We start from the raw sequence: 19,123 nt of genomic DNA, 5'->3' as shown, positions 1-19,123 counted from the left end.
GAAGCCGAGGAAGTTGTCCATCTAGGCAAACTTCAAAATTGGTTTAATTCCAGCCGAACAAGTCTGTCTACATCAAAATCAATCACTGTCCGATTCCTCTTTATACTTGGCTCTAATAGCTTGGCCATTCTGAAGTGGCATTTCTTCATAGTCACTCCTGTGAAACAGATACTTGTTAAAAATTCTGAACACAGCATTCAGATAGGAAGCCCAAAATAAACAGGAAAGTTCTAAACTACATTGAGGCATCGAATTGTTATTTGGGTAAGAAGCTGGTATCCGTTTCCCTTCCTTGTTGGGGATATGAACAATATATATGATTTCTCTCCAGAGGATGATGGATAATAAGAGTTATTCCAGTAACTACAAGCCACTCTTCACAAGGATTAGTGTAGAAGCAAGCTGGTACTTCCACTACTCATCTAACTAAACAAAGGCAAGCTAGCTCAGACAATGCATATACCTAGTCTAGCACAAACTTCAGCTTACTGCAGTATTAATCTCATCCTCAGTGTTCCAGCTACTTCAGTGTCTTTGATAAGAAGTGAAAACATCAAGGGCAGATAATGAGTTTGTTCAGTGTCTGGCACAGAGACACCTGGTCAGGATGGGTTCTAAGTGCTACTATAATTCTCATACTACATAAATGTACAAGTCCAGGGAGTTTTGCTAGATGTGATTATTCTTATTTCAGTAAGTGATGGACACTTAAGAAGAGCCGTTCTCTTCCCTGAAGCATTTACATATGAGCTACCTCTGCTAACTCCACCTGACTCCTGCAATCCTTCCCGGTTTAAAAGGAAGTGCTTTCCTTTCATGTCTCTTGCTGCCTTCGCTCCATGACCTGCCAGCATCCTAATACTTACCTGTTTGTATCAGTGCCATGGCAATCCCTTTTAGAAACCAAAAAAAAAAGAAAAAACAAAATAACATGCATTCTCATTGCATTTCCGTTTCAGAATAAGGCTATGTTTCTGTTCTTTAGGCAGAATACTTTCACTAACAACCTACAAAGCCTTCACTTAATTAATATGGAAAACAACGTTATGAAAATGACACACCAAAAGTAACTCTTCATAGGAATTTTATAATCTTACCCATAAATCACATCATCATCTGAATCATTCAGCATAGAAAAAGCGGGATTGTCTTTCAACTGTGATTCTGGAAAATACAAATAAGGGATAATTTAGCACATTAAATATAGAAATGTGGCTGTACTTCTAATCCAACACTGAAGCAACAGACTTGACAACTTCCAAGGCAGTCACAACTACAATTCAACAAGACTATATCCAAACAGGAATTCTCTCCTTTAAATTCTTCACCCTTCAGCCACAACATCGTGTGGTAATTCTTAAAGAGTTAAGGAGATGACATAACTATCTCATCTTATTCTTAGATAGATATTCTCCCATGTTGTATAAGCAGATTTCCTCCCTTGTGCAGTTTTCTATGTCATACTATTTCAACCTGCACATAAGAGTAATTAAGTCAGACTTAATCATTATTCAAAAGTTCATATGTATTTAAAGAGCACAGACTTCATTAACTTCTTGGTTATTTCTAAGCTACACATATAAGTAGGCCAAAACTGTAATCCCTTGCATGCAAGTCAATGGTTAGCCAGTTATTTTTCATCCTTGTAATAGATGAAGGAAGGACTTGTACCTTTATGGTGAGATGAAAGGAAGCACATACTTTCCATTGGCTATTTATGACAATTCCCTCTACCTTGTTTTAAGGCTTTCATTTCTTGCATAATTTGTTCTGCTTAGCTGCAGCTCATAATTATATGCTAGTAAAATTCAGTCCAGCACTTTGCTATAAACAGTTTTTCCTGGCAGCTTTTTACTTTCTGCCTTCTATAAACTAATAGTTCTTGCAACCCAACAGCAAGTTTTTAACTTTATCCTCACCCAGCCATTTCTCTCATCTTTCTTAATGGAAAAATAGCATTTTTCTGTAACAGTTCCATCCATCTCTAAAAAGTTTAGAGAATGGACCAGCTCCACTATTTAGTGCCTTGCCCCTGTATGCCTCTCAGCATGCAAGATGTGATTGGACAAGGCGCTAGATAATCTCATCTAGGCTCCCTTTCCCATGAAAGAACTAGATGATCTTTCCAGGTCCCTTCCAACCTGGGTTGTTCTATGGTTCTATAGTTTAAACTCAATGCTTGAAGTGGAGAATGCACTCAGTATAAATATTTATTTTACAGCATCTTTATCTGTTAGAGAGGGATAATGCTTTATAATCAGCATGTGAGTCAGATTACATCCTCTATGTAGGAATGCAAAAACAGAAGTGCCATGGATTCAATCCTTTATCAACCTTAACATGGGCTCTATGCAGCCCTCTCCTCATAGCAAGTTCCCCCAAATTCCTCCCATGTTAGACATCAGCTTCACTCCTACTTCACCAACAGCATGTTACCTATTTCAGAGTCCAGTTTGCCAGCATGCCAATATATTAACCCTACTGTTAGAACAAAGTACAAATGAAAGCATTGTTGCTCCTTAAGGATTGTCTGTGAGTCAGTGCAAAAGTTAGTGCATTATATGCAAACATCATATTGACTGTAAGCTTGATCTAAGTGCATAAGAATTTATGCCATTTATTTTTTAGCCAATCAGTTGTATACATTTTATGTGTTGCTTCATATTTCCAGTATGAAATATGCTCAGGACCAGTGCAGCTTCTGCTTATGTTAACTCAAAGCGAATTGAAACAGTAATGAGACAACCAAAATATAAAGATGTTACACAGTATCTGCTACTATGCTAGCCCTTGTCATCTAAGTTTGCCAGACAATTGCTTACACTTACCATATAGTGCATTCTTTGAAGGGGAATACACGAAGGCTAACGTGTAGAGATAAAAGTTCAATAAACCATAAAATGATAAGAATTCTGCTGGTATTAAGTGTCAAGGATATTGCTCAATATAGCTCCATACATATTAACTTTGGAAACAAGACCCAAACCATATATAAGCTGTTTCAATGGAAAGAATGTTTACCTTACTTGAAGTTTGAGAGCATGAATGGCTAAACAAAACTGCATGTTTTAAATTCAATGACACCTAATGTACTCAAGCTATTTTAAGGTAAAGCTCCCACTGAAGACAAAGTTTTTAACACAAGTAACTTTTGCTGAGATAAAGTCTACTCTTGAGTGGTGGAGTGCATGGTAAATGGAATAGTTCTGCCTTCAATGCTAAAAGAAAGATGAGTAAAGGGCGTGTTCAGGAGGGTTTTTTTTGGTTTGTTTTGTTTATTTTTTAAAAAATTCTTCCTTAGCACAACTATTGAGAAGGAAGGAGAAAGGACTATCTGTAGATAGAACTCTGAAGATGGCTTCTTGCCATTCTTTTGGGAAAATATTAAAGGCTTTACATATTGTTTCCTACTAGCTCCGAGCACATATCTAAGCTTATCAGTAACCAGAGCAGTTGCAATCACACAGGCACTTTCAGAAAGCAGAATGAACTAGGATCTCATGGTTCAGGTCCAGAAATACAGTTTGTAATCCTGTTGCCAAGGGACATCAGAAATAGTCTCTCTCACGTCACTTAAATTCTCTGCTGTAACCCTTCCACATGTAGACTTGGACCAATATACAAACACATTTTCAGTGACTTCTGAACTATTACTTTCTCAAGTATTTTGGTACGCCCCATGCCAACTGATAGATATACAGCAAACTGAATTCATGCAGCAAATACAGCCAAATTTGTCACAATAACTTGTTAAAGTTACTTGAATGCATTCATATCTAGGCCTTCATTCCTTTTGAAGAGTATCAAATGCAGTTGTGATTTATGTGATGTAAACAAATTAGATTGACACTGTCTCAGCTCGTAATCTTCACAGAGAGCCATTATAAAATGCTGACATAAAACCTCGATCAAAATGGACTGAACTTCAAAAGCCCACCTAGAAGTCAAAGGTCTCAGTCCTTAGGTACATCATTTTTAAGTACCTCCTGTATGAAAACAGATTAACGTTCCTAGTTGAGCAGTATCACAGCACAAGGATATAATTCTGATAATGAGTTGACAGCTCAGCAACAAAGTTGTCCTGTAGAACTTGCGCTCCGAAGCGTAGGTAGAGTATAACAATGCTGTGGAAAAAAGTTAAAGCATATAGGCATACTGTGTCTTTAAACCACAAAATTGAAATGGTAGCTTGATAGAAGAGTATATGAGAAAAATAATTATGTTAACATGCTGACCATTTATTTTAAGCCATATTTGTTTTAATAATTCTAAATTAAGAATTATTCCTTTGTGATTAAAAGTCAGCAGTCAACTGAGTAAAGCAGGCCTCCCTCCCACCCCCTGGTCTATTTCCCTCAGATTTCACAGTAATTTGAAATAACTGCTTGGAGTGGGGGAGACAGATATCAACAATAATCTAAGAAACTAATTCTAAACTTCTGCTTTGACTAAGTGAAGCTTACAAAGCTCCAAAAGAGGTGAACAGTGCACTGCAGACCACTCAGCAGTACAGAAAACATCTCTGCTAAGTGAACCTCTCAGTCTTGCAGTGTATTGCTGCGGTAACAGAAATAATATAAAGGTAGCTCTAAAAGCCTAACGAAGGGTTAAAAAATTAAGAAATGCTTGCCATAACAATCAAATCAAAACACATTCCTCAGTTTCATTGGTGATTTTAGTATCAACAAATTGTATTCAAAGCCCTGAAAAAAAGGTTATACACATTACAGTACTGAGAAATGTACTTTGAAAAGCCTTACCTAATGACAAGCACTACGAAGGTTAATGCAGTCAAGAATTTTAACCTGAGATCTGAAAAAGATTGAGAAATGTTATTAGCAAATTTACACCTACATCTAGGAGAAGCAAGCCTGTTTAGGGAAGAATCAAAAGAAATATTCCTTACCAACATAAGGCATGTTATGAAGTTCTGAGCATGCCCTCACTATCAGGAACAAAAGGTAGAGAACGTATGTGGTTGCCACCACAAGGAAGAAGATTTTCATTCCCTATAAGAAGAGTGTTAGTTTTTATTATTTAATGAGATTTGGTCTATTCCTTCTTCCCTCAATAGAAATCATTATTTTCCAAAGCACAACATAGAATGGTCCCTTTATTCAGGGAAAGTAGGCTCATGAAAGGAAGTACAGAACGAGGATGGCTATACATCAAGGTAGGTTTTTGGGGAATGTAAAGAAAGGATGTTTAATAGAAGTCATAATTTTGTTCACTGAGTTCACAGTGAGCTGAATCTCAACAATTTTCTACAAACATAGCTCCTGAGAACAATACAAGGCCCCATGTAAATCAGATCTTCCTTTACAACAAGAAAGTCTGAAATTTACTAGAACAGAGAATCTTGGCAGCAGTAAAGATGTACAAAACTGACTTAGTAAGAGGCTTAAAAAATTTTCTTTCAATGCCAACAGTCATGAGTCTGTGACTAAACTTGTGGTGTTGACTCTCCAGATTTGCAAGACAAGTTACTCTTCTCATTGGGATGGAGCTCAATATGGCCTATGCATGATCTAAAGCAAAATTAAAATTACCCTAGTCAGAATAAGACCACCTGACCAGCGTTTGCTATTTTCTAAATTGTATTACAGATTTTAATAGAAGAACAAACCCCACCTCCTTGTATTGCCTAACTCCACCTGACAATTTAATAGCAAGAAAGCATTTCTGACTTACCTGGAAATTACCTGTGTCAACCCTGTATTGATATGTAGGATCATGTACTTCATTAACACTAGAAAAGATTCAAAATGAAAAAGTGGTACTTACACCATTACAAAAGACAAGGTCAAAAAGCCATACTGACCAAGAAACCCACTAACAAAGAAAAGGTTTAAAGTTACTATACAGAGTTTATAACTAAAGGTTTTGGCTGTATAAATTGGTGCAATGCCACTAATTCCAATGGAGTCATGGCAATTTATGTTACATGACATCCTCCTTCTTCCCAAACCAAATTTTCAAGGAATATGGAGGATTTCAGTTGTGAGCATGTCTAATCTCCCCACGTATTTTTTAGAAAATGTATAATCTTGTAAATTCCATGAGCCTTCAGGATTTAGTGTTTAAATTTTATCCTTGGTGATAAGAATTATACTTAAGAAATAACTGTGGTATAAGCCCTTCCCTCATAGCAATTCTGCTGATAGGGCATTAGCACAAGCATTTCCTGCAACTGCACTGCCTTCAACAATGTACAACAGCATGGAGAAGGTTAGAAGGTATCTTTCTGCTGAGAAATAAAATAAGAAGCAAACACTTGAGACTAAAATGGTTTAGAAACTACAAACGTACCAAAACTGAGAAAGTTTTCTGGGTGGGGAATAGTGACACCTTTATATTAACACAACAAATTGGAAAAAAGAGAGAAACACTAAACCAAGCAAAAGAACTGAGTGTTGAGGAGAGACAGCAGAGCTTGACTAAGCAGTGTCAATACCAGTTGTGCAGGTTTAATAGTTGAGAAAATTTGGTTGGACTGTGTAAAAGTTAACCATAGAGAAACTGTTGCTTCAAATACTAAAAGCTAATTGGGACATAGCGCTAGAGGGACTATTGTAGGAGCCATAACATACTGACAGAGTAGTGATTCCTAGATCTCACTCCGATTTATAAAATTATGTACTACTAGATCGTCCATGGGGAATTCTGTTTTCAAACCAGTCACAATTTGCAAAACAGGAAGATGTAAGAATTTGAATTCCATTCCTATATCACAATTGGAGCATTAAGAAGCAGATACCACTAATTATAAACAATCTTCTCATTCTTGAACATTCTCGGCTTGTTACTTTTGTACTAAATTTTAAATTACTTACGTTTGCCATATTCCCAATGTAACAGAGGCCAGCCATAATAGTCCAACAATAAGGAATTTGGGCAGATAGAAAGTTAAGCACTTCCTTTCCCCCTGTTGAGAAAACAATAGTGTGGTGAAGGAGTGAACCCACATTTGAGATTTCGTTCGTTCTTGACAGAATAAAATAATTATCATCTTTGTTTCGTTCAACATGAACTAGATTAAGAGACTTGTCTTCTGTATTTTTAACCTGCACAGGTGATTACAGAAGACATAAAATTGTATCATCATTTGTGTTAATAAGATGCAGTAGATTTGGAGCATCCTATTCATAAGGTCCCACATATTTCACTGATACTGTAACTATAGGAATGTGCTCCAGAATATATATTTATCTTATGCAGTATTTTAAAGTGGTGTAAAAAACAATCAACCACCATATACAACAACAAAACCCTTCAAGCAAGAGCAAACCATAATGGCATCATAATTCTGAAGACTGTCTTGCAATAGTTCAGAGTGGACTGTCCCATCTATCTCATTTAGGTATGGTAGCCTTGAGACAATCTACCACAAATCATTTTAACTCCAAAGCTTCATGTGTCACATTGTACTTTAAGAATAAAATAAATATCTCTTTTTTAAAAAAACTGGTTTCATTTTTGCCACCTTTTGAGAGAACTGAGTACTGTCTTCTCAGTAAGTAGTAGGTAATGTTGCACCCTTACCTGTACTCTTATACCATGGTAGACGCAAAGCCAGAACAACAACAGTGCACACAGAAACAGTGACTGGAACAGATCATCCAGCATTCCAGGAAACCAGCTGTTCACCAGAAAAGAAAGGGGGAAAAATGGATCTGTAACAAAATAAGAAAAAAAGGTTAAACAGAGGGGAAAAAGCACAGTCTTTTCCATTATGAAAAGTAAAGCAGAATGTATCTTCAGAGGAACAAAAAACCCTAGATTTTTCAAATTACACCAGTAAATTACATAGACGTTTGCTGTGTCTTAAAGTAATTTACAAAGAAAATGGTGCCTCCAGCAGCAATCCTGTGTTGTAGAAATACTCTGAAATGGTTGCAACATTTCTAGAAGATTTCAGGTTTTATTAGACTTTCTACTAAACCACTGTTCTTGGTGATAACCTAAAAAATTATCATAGAATGACTGAAAGTCAAATATTCTTTTGGTACTGCCAGAGATGATGTGGTTTACCGGACTAAAAGTAGCCTCCATTTTTAACTCAAGTGTGAGTATCTGAAAAAGGAAGAAGTAAGACTTAGCAGACAAACGCAGAAATTGCATTCACATGTCACTGTATGAAAGGTTCAGTGTGGTTGCAGCCACCTATTCCAATCAGAGCTTTAAACAAATAGAGCTGACATTCATGTGACTGAAAAGAATGAAATCCACCTACTCATTATGCCCTTGAACTTGATACATTTAAAAAGGATTGTTTTGTTTTTTAATTAGTTTTCTGAAGTCTTATAAACAGCTGCTTATAAGTTCAAGGCCAAATTCCATTTTGCCTTCTCTCTCATGCGCTCTCTTTTTTTCCCTTTTTTTTTTTCTTCTTCTTTTTTTTTAAAACAGAGTTTTTCTAAAAATTCCAGGATACAAGTACCATTGTAAAGTAGCAGGAGGGGAAGGAGGATGGACATCCATTTCTGTTCAATACCCCAGTCTCTCATGGAGAATTTCCGCAGGGAATGTGCAAACAGACACTACAAAACAACAACAAAAAATATAAGGAAGGAATACAACCTTAATTGTTTTACCAGAGTAAAGAGATAACACACATTTCAAAGGCTACTTCACGAGGTCTTTGCCACTGAGAACATTGTAAAACAGGAGCCACATCTCCTAGTTTCTACTTCTGCTTCAAGTTTGCTGGCTTACCCCAATGCAAATTACTTAATCTTTCAAGCAAACAGAGAAGGAAACCAGCTAGTAACGTGCAAATCAACAACATATGAAAAAATGTTGCCTAATTACTGGTCACACACTACCAACAACTTCCACTTAAACTCACTTTTTAAAAAAACAGATTCCATATCACATTCACAGTTACCTGCTGAGCGACATCAGCTATGTGAGAAAAATGCTATGCTTTAGTGTCCTTACTCTGAAAATTCTGCATTTCAGATTTTGAGTTTTTTTTTTTCCAAACACTTCTTTTCTAGGGGCCAAACCAGGTTGGAGGGGACGGATGATCTGAATCGTAGCATAATTTAGGTTGTAAGGGACCTCTGGAGGTCATCCAGCCCATCCTCACACTCAAGGCAGTGATGACTTTAAAGTTAGATCAAGGTCATATTCAACTCAGTTTTGCTCATTTTCAGAGACGGAGCGCCCACACTCTGGGCATATTCCAATGTCTGAGCCTACCTGCACTGCAAAAATATATTTTTTTCTAGCATCTAATCAGAATTTCCTTTGTTTAAGCAAAATTCTTTCTGTTCAATTCAAAATCAGAGTTTAGAGAAACAAGTTTTCCCATTTATCCTATTTTCTTAATTTCCTTTCGATACCACTTGTAAAAACATAAAAGCAGCAACTACATAAGTATTTTAGAAACATTTTTTACACCCATTCAGTGATATCTCAACTCTGCTGCCTGAGGTTAAGTTACTAAACACAGCACTACAGGGCAGCGTTACCAGCTGCCTACATAAAAACTGAAACAAAATCTTACCGTGACCATAAAAGTAAGAACTACAAAGACAAATCGGAACCATATTTCCACTTGTGAAAAAGTTGGATTGTAGGTCTTCCACTACAAGAAAACAGAAGAAAAATAGCCCAACGAACAGTGTTTTGAACAGGGTACATACGACATCAATAATTAGTACCTTCTGCAGACACCAAAAAGTTCTCTGGCTTTTCAAAATTTAAAGGTATAACCAAATTCCACCACGTCACCATAGAAAAACAAAGCTAAATTCATAGCCATAGGACTATCTGATGAAAAGATAACCAAGGCAGCCTAATATCCTTGCTTCTCTTTTACCCTGCCACTTTGTAACATACTCAGTGTGCTGTCATACGTTAAAGCACTTCTCAGGACAACAAGGATATTCTTCATTGATTTCAATTGCACTTTCATTCAAAGTTTGAATGCCGATAATTGAGTAAATCCAGTATGTTCTTCTTTATTACCAAGGTCAGATGCATAAATTGATTATGAAGAGGTTGATAAGGTACAGGCATGCTTCCTGTAAAGGGTTTGTTTTCTTAAAGCTTATTCTCTTGTTTCAGAAGTGGAAAAAAGGAAATCAAGTAAGGAAGAATAAATGAGCTAACCAGAAATAAAGAACTTTTTTCATAGGTTAAGGAGGAAAAGCTCCTTCTTCTCCTCTAATTATTAGAAGGGCACAAATATTAATTATAACATGTCAATTTGCATAAACTCTGCTCTGTTGACAATATATCTCATACCTGGCACGCTTCTCTTTTGAAGCCCCTTTTGAAATGTAAACTCCCTGGTACAACATATGTTCTGCCCATCTGAACAAGAAGCTTTACCTTTCAATGGATTAAATCTGTCAACCTCTGTCTTGTCTTTTTAAAGCGTAAATGTAGAATGAAAATTATATGTAGATAATCCCATTACACAAAAGTCAATCTATGATTTCAGGTGAGATCACCATAAACAATTGTAATAATGAAATAAATTGACAATTTTAGTTGCTGTGGGAAAGCAGGACTTCAGGTTTGGGTTTTTTGGTTTTGCGCACAAGTCTGCCTTGAAGGCAGCCTGCAAAGCAAGATAATAAACCGTACAACTATAAATGCTCCAACACTTTGTCCTGTTTGAAATCTGGAACTAAGCAAAGGGTTTGTGAATTTGGGGTTTTTTTTCCCTTAGAGTTTATTTTTAATGATGTGCTTTATGCCCTAGAATATTACAAATAGTAATATTCAGGAAGTTCATTTAGTACATAAAAACCACTCTTGCTTTACAGCATGATTTTTGCTTGCTACCTGCTCTGAAATACCGAATGTTGCATACAGGTAGAATATACTATAGTAACCTGTATTATAAATTTGGTTCAGTTCCGTTTTCTCCCAATGCAAATGTTTCTAAATTTCTTTCTGGAGCTAATCAGCACACACTGATGATGTAACTTTTATAAGCAATCTTTAACACTATGCACTATGAACTGAGCTAGTTATTTCACTAGGGATTATTTTAGTGAATTATTTTATTAGCCTGCTTATTTTAGCGAATTATTTTATTAGCCTGCTTATTTTAGCTGAATAAACATTTTTTGCTTCCTCATAAGCACAGTTTAAAAAAAAAAAATCTTCATTTTTCTTTGAGTTTGTTAAATCTTTCTAGCCCACGCTTTTGTAAAGTCTTTTGAAAAGTCTTGCTAATTCAGATACATCTACTGGAAAGGCTGAAAAAGACACCATGCTTTAGAGAGGCAACATGTCTATAAGCAAATGCAGAAAACTGGATGTTCTAGTCTAGCTTGCCTGCTGTTAAATATATCTCCCAGGAATTAGACTAGATTTATCTGTTCCTGAAAACAGCATTAGCAGTTCTGAAAGAAAAATCTTTCCTTACAGAGTTAAAAAAATTGGTCTAGACCCTTATTAACCACAAATGCTATAATAGTTCTGACATTAGTAATGACAGAAAAATTAATTATGATGCATCTTTATGTTTATCTTCAAAAATGAGATAACTTTTTATTAAAGCAGACTTCTACAGCATTAGTAATTAAAGACATTTCTTTTGCTAGTATAAAATTTCATACTTACTGTGAAAGTAATATTCTGGATGGTGTACGTTAACTTATTTAGATCTTCAAAGCTAACAAATATGTTGTACTGAGTGTAGTTCAGGTAGCCAAGGTGAGCAACAATGATTTCACTGCATTTCTGTGAACACATACAGTGAAGAATAGTATGTAAGAGCCTTCAATTTATTCCAGAATAGGCACTGTTATTATAGGTTGGAGAATTTGTTTCTAAATGGTCAGATATTGATGATATTTATTATATGCCTTACCAATCTCGATCAGTCGGAATAAGACAAGACTCACACATAAAGAATTTCTTGAAAGATACCAGGCAAAGCAGAAGAAACTGATGAAGTCAGTCAGCAGGATCAAAGGTTGAACCAATAAACAAGGCTAGCTTTTCACTTAAGCTGGTGAAAGCAACTGCTTGCAGCACCAGGAAGGATCTGCATAACTTGGTCAGCCAAGCTCTAGGTCATCGGACTGTGAGATGGGGCTATCTTGTACTAACTCATTTCTAAAAGTTAACAGGAGGAAAGAGAAAACCCAAGCATATTGCTCTCTTGACCATGTGTAATTAAATCTAATGGAACACTGTTCATTAATTTATGCAGAATTCATATGTGTGTGTGTGTATATATATAAAGAAAACATTTGATTACCCTATATGCTTATCACAAAAAACTTCAGCTATGTATTTCCTAAAGAAATTGCATCTGGAAAAGCTGGTTTGGATGTCTCCAAGCTTAAAAATTTCAGTGAAAATTACACTAGAAACTCAAAATCTTAAACATTTCTTCACAGGTGGCAAGAAATTTGGCTTTTTCAGAACACAGATGCCAGCTGATTTCAACCAGACTCTCTGCTAGGTGCTGGAGGAGAATTTTTCTCTCCTCTGGAGGCCTATATCCAATCTTCTACAATATTTCTTTCTTCAGTACTGCTAGATCTGTTTACGTGACTAAGCAGCACACACTGCTTTGCTAGCAGAGAGCTACTCTAACAAGAAAGAGGGATCTTTAAGGGGTAATAGACACAAGTCATAGAAGGAAACAGAAGAAGATGGGTAGGTAGGTATCTTGCTCAGCATTACTAGCTAGGTTGCAATGATAAATAAATTGTGCTCCAGAGTCTTTCCTGAGGCGTGCTTAACAGATATGTTCTTCTCATTTGCAATGCAATGTAACATGAACACAAATAGATTTAGAGAAAATGTACTGCATCAGAGTTTTGATAAGCAGGCACATACTTGTGCACAACTGAGTAATCTCGTCCGATTGTGAACCTGATTATTAACATATGGCGTGCTTCCATCCTTCACCACTCCAAGTACTTTGACTGTCATAGTAACATTCTTTTTGAGGGATACTGCAATTAAAAGAGAAAACATTAAGCTATTGCTACATGCAGAAATGAAATCTCAAATAGAGTTCCAAATATAGTTTAGAACATATATGATATCCAAAGATTACTCAAAGTTATTCAGTTATACTTTACTGGAGTAGAGGTCCAGTATATTAATAAAAAAAACACAAAAGTTTTTATTTATATACTTAGGCAGTAAGTCACAAATGCCCTGTACCGAATCTTAACAGATTAACAATTACTAATACAGTATGTCCCACATATTTACAGGGAAGTTTTATTGAAAAATTAATATCGTTACAATCTACGCATCTAATTCCCCCCAAAATGAAGAGACACATAGATTCTCTAGATACTACTGCTTTCACAGAAATAACAAACAACTTATTGCATATACTTATTGCTTCCAGTTCTCAACATCAGTGCTGTCCATGGGGGGTGGGGGGGGGCAAGGGGTAGAGGGGGAGAAGCTGTATCAGAGGAAAAACCCACCAACCATAGCCAGAAAGCAACAGAATCATGTACACAACAGATGAAATTAAAGATACGGTATACAGGTTGCTATAGTATTTTCCTGCGAATTAGGTAAGATTCTCACCATCATGCTGATCCAACTCAACTACACAGGTCAGCCACAGCTGCTGATTGTAAGTAGACAGTGGTGGCGAACTTAAATTAAATGGCTTCAGCTGTAAAAAAACCCATAAGGTTAGCACCAGCCATTATTCTGTTACATGATATATCTGTAGTTATGATGATGAAAGGCATATTAATTATGTTTGTGACAATATTTTTGGGAATAGATTTAATATGTGCTACTCTATTGACAGTATGATAAGCAGCTCAAATGTGAGTCTTCCAAAGAAGTAGCTTAAACAGCACACATATTTTGCACAGCACTGAAGTAAGGAAAGGTACGACTACATAAAGCACATGAAAGCAGCAGCAATAAACCAACAAAGTTTAGATATGAAAAACAAAATCCTGAGACCTAGCATGAAAATAAAAAGTCACTTCTAGCACTTTACATCAAAAGTCAGGTTTGTGACCCCACATCTGCTACACAGTTTTAAACCTGTTCAACGGTAATTATGAAAACAACAACTATTTTTCCACTAGGTTTTCTAAAAATCCTGCATCATTTCAAAAGCATGGAAGATATCATTAACAGATAAAACCTTCATGCAGGAAAGACTTTTCTTATTTGATATAAAAATATGCTTTTAAAAAAAAAAAATCCACCCATAATACAGGACCGATCCAAACATACATAGGTGACTAACAGACCAAAAAAGAAATGTTCCAGTGTATTTAAAGCAAATTTACTTTTAAAAAAAAAATCAAAACAAACCAACAAAACCTTTTTAGCACTTTCACAAACATTACTTTAGATGTTAGGTTGACAGCGAAGAGCTAGACAGAAATAAAAATGCAAGAACTGAGAACCAAAATATGAAAGCTTTCAAGAAAATGAATGTGAAGGTTCATGTTAGGAAGCCAGAGTCCATGTCTTGGTCATGTGACAGTAAACAGTCAACAAGAAAAAGAAATACTCCTTTGCAGCTGGTAGAAAGGAAGATCACAAGAGGGACATCATTAGTTGCCACTAAGAGCACTGGTTTTCAGTTTATGTTCTCAATTTCTATTTCTGGACCCCCTACAAGAACCTCCAACATGAACTCACCAGGGAATCTTATCAACACTCAAGTGTTACTTTATCAGAAATTGCTGTGCAGAAACATCATATAATTCTCTACCTTACCTGCTCACAAAAGTAAGAGACTAGAAATTGCTGCTGGGCTGCTCATGACATAACACAGTGGCAGTACAATATTGCACATTCAATTTCAAACTAGAAAGCACCACATGGCCATGAAGTTTTCCAGTAAAAATCTAAATACTTAAAATAATTGGGGGGAAGGAGTGGAATGTTTAACATTACTGACATCAAATAAAGCCATTCGTGTAATCCAACAACATTTATTAACTCTTACCTTTAGGCTGTTATTTAAGTCGGTTCTTGCTACAGAAGTTTCAATTACATTAGGACCTACACAATATATAAGAAGGAAGAAAGAAAACAAGATTGAAGTATGCGTATTACTGATAAGCTGATAAATAGTATCCCACTTTTCAGATGTTTAATCTGAAGGGTAAATCACTTAGACATTTCAATATCATTAATAAACTTGGCCTGAATGTTCCGTTAGACTATCTGCCATAGTATTTCCAGGCATGATTAAATAGGAAGTAAATTATAAATCAAGAACTCCCATGACAGAAGCCTGCATGTGTACTCTAAACTACTACAACAAACCACACGGTATTTTTCCCAAGCTAAGCTATACACTGCAGTCATGAAAGTTCTCAGCTACAGAAAAAGCTAGCTAAGCACCAGTGGCACTGTTGTTACAGCAACTTGAAGCTCAGCAAGGGCTGCAAAAACCACCTGAAAAAAACAGCATACTTAATTGCGCTATAAAGTTTCTATAGCCAAACTGCTACCATTATCTGATTTACATAGAGCGTAGTAGCATCCATAATGCATTGTACGCAAGGCTCAGGTACGAGGGCAAACACATCCCATTGTATTTGAGTGCATGATGCTAATGCTTTTTTATGTACGTGTAGTATACTTGCCTGTACAATCACAATAACAGTATTTTCTGGCTAGTGCTGGATTTTCATTACAGTGGTCTGGTTCAAGCCAAGATACCTACATGTTTGTTTAAGAACAGTTCTCAGTCTACTCATATTGGGCCCCTCCTTTTCTGTGGAAATCTGGGGCTATAATACATTATGTATATCATGACATAAATAAAGATAATTGGATAAAAGTTCTATAGACAATTTCTCTTAAAATAGACAATCCATTTAATCAATGGAGTTTCATGTCCAATTGTAGTGGGAGATGTTCAGCTTGCTACCAGACTTTTCATGCAACCATTCCTCCAATCATTCTGGATACAGACACACACACTTAACACGTACTGATTGACTGCACCCATTCACTCACACCCTACCTCTAGTTCTGTATGCAGTAAATGAGAAGCAATAAAATCATCATTTATGTTAGAAGAGACCTCCAGAAGCCATCTAGTCCACCCTCCTGTTTAATTAGATCAGGTTGCTCAGGGCTATGTCCAGTCAAGTCTTGAACACCTCCAAGGACAGAGACTCCCATAGCCTCCTTGGGCAACCGGTTACAGTATTCAACCACACTTACGGTAAGAAAAAAATTCCTAGTATCTAACTGGAATTTCTTGTGTTCCAGCTTGTGTCTGTTACCTCTCACCCCATCACCATGCATCCCTGAAAAGTGTCTAGCCCCATCTTCTGTGTATTCTCTGATAAGGTAGTTGTAGTCAGCAGTACAGTTTCCCCTTAGCCTTCTTAGGTATGGAAGAACACATGGTACTGGGAAGAAGAGGAATGCATGCATGTATGTACATACACACACAGAAGTATGTATTCATGCATGCATAGGTACATACACAAAAGGACTAAACCAGAAAAACGAAAGAGTAGGAAAAGGTCTGTATCTATATACCGGGGTGTGAACAAACACAGAGGAGATGTATAGCAAGTAGGGACATAGGCAGGATGTGTATGTGTGTATTTGGGTCACGCTAGACACTTCCCAGTCACAGTAAGATTTCTCCTTCCAAATGGTCTCTCCCCTTATGCATTCAGTCTGGCAATTTAATGTAATTTATTAATCCTCAAACATACTGTTTCAGCCACAAACAGTATTAAAAAAATTATGCAAGCAAAGCAGTTTTTCACAAAGATGATGGTCTTCAAAGCTACTACAGAGAAACAATGGAAAAGAAGGCAGTTTATAAATGAGCAACATGGGATCATTCTGTGCAAAGAAGTATTTTAGGTTAGCCGTCATGACTGCTCTAAATATGCAGCATTGCTTGGGCTTCTATAACCACTCTAATTACAATATTAACCATCTTACAGACTTTAAATGGAAAAATGAAGAATTTCACCCATCACACTCAAAGCTTCATATTAGAATTACAGGTAAGCTTCACTAACAGCCACCCACTATAAAGTCAGTTCTGCATCACTGAACTTCACAGTTCTCAAGTACGTATAAACACGGCAGACTTTTGGAAGGCATTTTTGTTTTGAAAAGCATAATTCAATTTCAGTAAGTGCTCACAGTTGATAAGTCATCGTATTTCAGTAATTAAGTCTTAATAAAAACAACAGAATGAGCCTTTTTAAAAGTTGGGTTTTTTTTTTTACCAGAAGATATGAACCAGTATGGGGGCAGAGAGATCATAGTTCCAGTTTTTAAGAACAGTAAACAAAAAAATAATGAGGTTCTACTGCTATAACTGCTACTCTTCTAGCAAGCAATATATTAAAGCTTTTTAAAGGAACTGACCAAAATGATGCTGTGGTCATATTATTAAAAAATGGTGATTAAATTACATTATTATTGTTTTTCTTTTCGTTTTGCTCACTTAACAGAATCACATCTGAAAGCAAAGAACCACCCTGAGGTAGTAAACAGGAAAACTGCACAGGCATAGAAAATGAGCTCTGCACCTTGTATTTTCCTTGCACTTGTCTCACCCCAAAGACAACACAGACCCATTGGGAAAGGGGAAAGAGAATGTAACTTGGGAAAAAAAAAACAAGTCTGCATCTGTCTTGGGTTACAAGAACTGAAGAGCAAGAGCCACCTCAGATTAAACTGTCTTGTTTTCTCAGATGAGAAGCAAGACTTCTGCTAGGCTTCCCAAACCGCAGATAGAGATGTTGAGTATGGGCAATGGCATATTCAAGTAGCACAGAAAATATGGATGTATCTCCCACTTTTCCATTTACTTAGTGGGTTTTGCTCAGACTGCACCCTTTAATGAGCGAGAACTCTATTGTTAGTGCCCCTCCCTCTATTCATAAGAAGCAAGGAGCTGTCAACAAAATCTGTGAAAAACATCACAGTAAGCGTCCAGTGGGTCTCCTCCCAAGGTAAACAGCATTCATTAAAAAATAATTAAGTTATAATAATGAACTGTGTTCACGCTTTGTCAACAAAACTATCCAGCAAACCAATCTTACAAGGACAAGAATCCCACAGACGTGCCAGTCGCTGAAGGGGATCGCAGGCGAGCCCTGGGACCCCAGCAGGGTACAGACGACCAAGCGTTGCTTACAGCAGCCAAGTCCCCTGGACCAAAGGCAACCACATCATCAGACCACTCTGCACGCAGACGCAATGCAACACACCAACACAGCTCTCTTGTAGGTTCTGCTACCAATTAAGAATAAAATGCTCAGTTTTCTCTTCCAGGAGCACTGCTTTTTGCCTAGTCTCACATAAAACAACTTCCTTCCATTTCTTGCAACTGGGCAGTATAAATACACAACTACAAATATGGTTCAGTTTTTAAGCCAAATAGCCAAATGACACTAAATTAAGTAATTCCATTTTTTCTCCTTTATCGTTCATATAAAGTGCATTTTTGCAAATGTAATTATACGGTATTTTAGTGGCCAAATAATGCCCTTCAGCATCCTTAGGCAAGTCACAGGAATATCAGTTGTTAACCTTTATGAACACAAAGTCTGTTCAGACCTTAGGCTGCTACAATAAATCAAACAGCAGGAAAGAAGGTTTTATTTCACAGACAAATTTTATTATTTAATGCTATTATGAAGAATGTACTGCCTGCAAGCACGGATGGACACCAAAAGCCCAAACAGCTGCCTCCAATTAACCCCCTCTTCTTTCCAAGGCAGGCAGGAGCAGATGAGTCCCAGGCCTGGGCAGCCCATCTCATTCTAAAGGAAGTGAAGGACTGGGCAGAGGTAGAGACAACCCTACAGACAAGTCAGGAGGCGTCAGACAGCGGCACAGGAGAACACACTGGGCGACGTGGAAATAAGCAGTAAAGTGGGGGAAGCTGGTAACGTCCTTAAACAATTCTTACATGGGGGCCAGGTTGCTTAATAAGTACAAGTCCCTCCCTTTCCCTCTCTCTGTCTGTCACTTCTGTGTTGACAAAGCTATCCTGACAGCAGAGTATTAGCTTATTAACACTGCAGTGATAGCACACTGACTTCTTTCAAGTACGTTTTAGACCTGGAAAAGCTCTCTGGCATGAAATACAGAGGGCTCCCACACTTTCCATCTGCCTCATGACACTCTGCATCTTTGTTGACCAGAC

The 19,123-nt window shown here is 36.9% G+C and overlaps 1 protein-coding gene across 5 annotated transcripts in view; it reads right to left on the bottom strand.

Annotated features, from left to right (window-relative positions):
* Window positions 1–78: 78 nt before the first annotated feature.
* Window positions 79–19,123, bottom strand: part of TMEM181 (transmembrane protein 181) — a 33,134-nt gene continuing 14,089 nt past the window's right edge. For 2 of the 5 annotated variants that reach the window (XM_075707840.1, XM_075707842.1), the window contains exons 3-18: window positions 14,921–14,982; window positions 13,531–13,615; window positions 13,234–13,236; window positions 12,817–12,935; window positions 11,587–11,706; window positions 9,512–9,592; window positions 8,441–8,540; window positions 7,543–7,673; window positions 6,834–6,925; window positions 5,692–5,749; window positions 4,907–5,009; window positions 4,761–4,812; window positions 4,042–4,124; window positions 2,829–2,918; window positions 1,098–1,164; window positions 79–157 (exon numbers count right to left, since the gene is read on the bottom strand). In XM_075707840.1, the coding sequence (XP_075563955.1) occupies window positions 79–157; window positions 1,098–1,164; window positions 2,829–2,918; window positions 4,042–4,124; window positions 4,761–4,812; window positions 4,907–5,009; window positions 5,692–5,749; window positions 6,834–6,925; window positions 7,543–7,673; window positions 8,441–8,540; window positions 9,512–9,592; window positions 11,587–11,706; window positions 12,817–12,935; window positions 13,234–13,236; window positions 13,531–13,615; window positions 14,921–14,982 (1,325 nt within the window). Of the gene's footprint in view, window positions 158–1,097; window positions 1,165–2,828; window positions 2,919–4,041; window positions 4,125–4,760; window positions 4,813–4,906; window positions 5,010–5,691; window positions 5,750–6,833; window positions 6,926–7,542; window positions 7,674–8,440; window positions 8,541–9,511; window positions 9,593–11,586; window positions 11,707–12,816; window positions 12,936–13,233; window positions 13,237–13,530; window positions 13,622–14,920; window positions 14,983–19,123 lie in introns of all 5 variants that reach the window. The other 3 variants (XM_075707839.1, XM_075707841.1, XM_075707843.1) reach the window with 2 other exon arrangements.

Source organism: Pelecanus crispus, chromosome 3, assembly GCF_030463565.1.
Source record: "Pelecanus crispus isolate bPelCri1 chromosome 3, bPelCri1.pri, whole genome shotgun sequence".
Lineage (NCBI taxonomy): Eukaryota > Metazoa > Chordata > Aves > Pelecaniformes > Pelecanidae > Pelecanus > Pelecanus crispus.
This window is presented reverse-complemented; position numbering and strand designations above follow the sequence as displayed.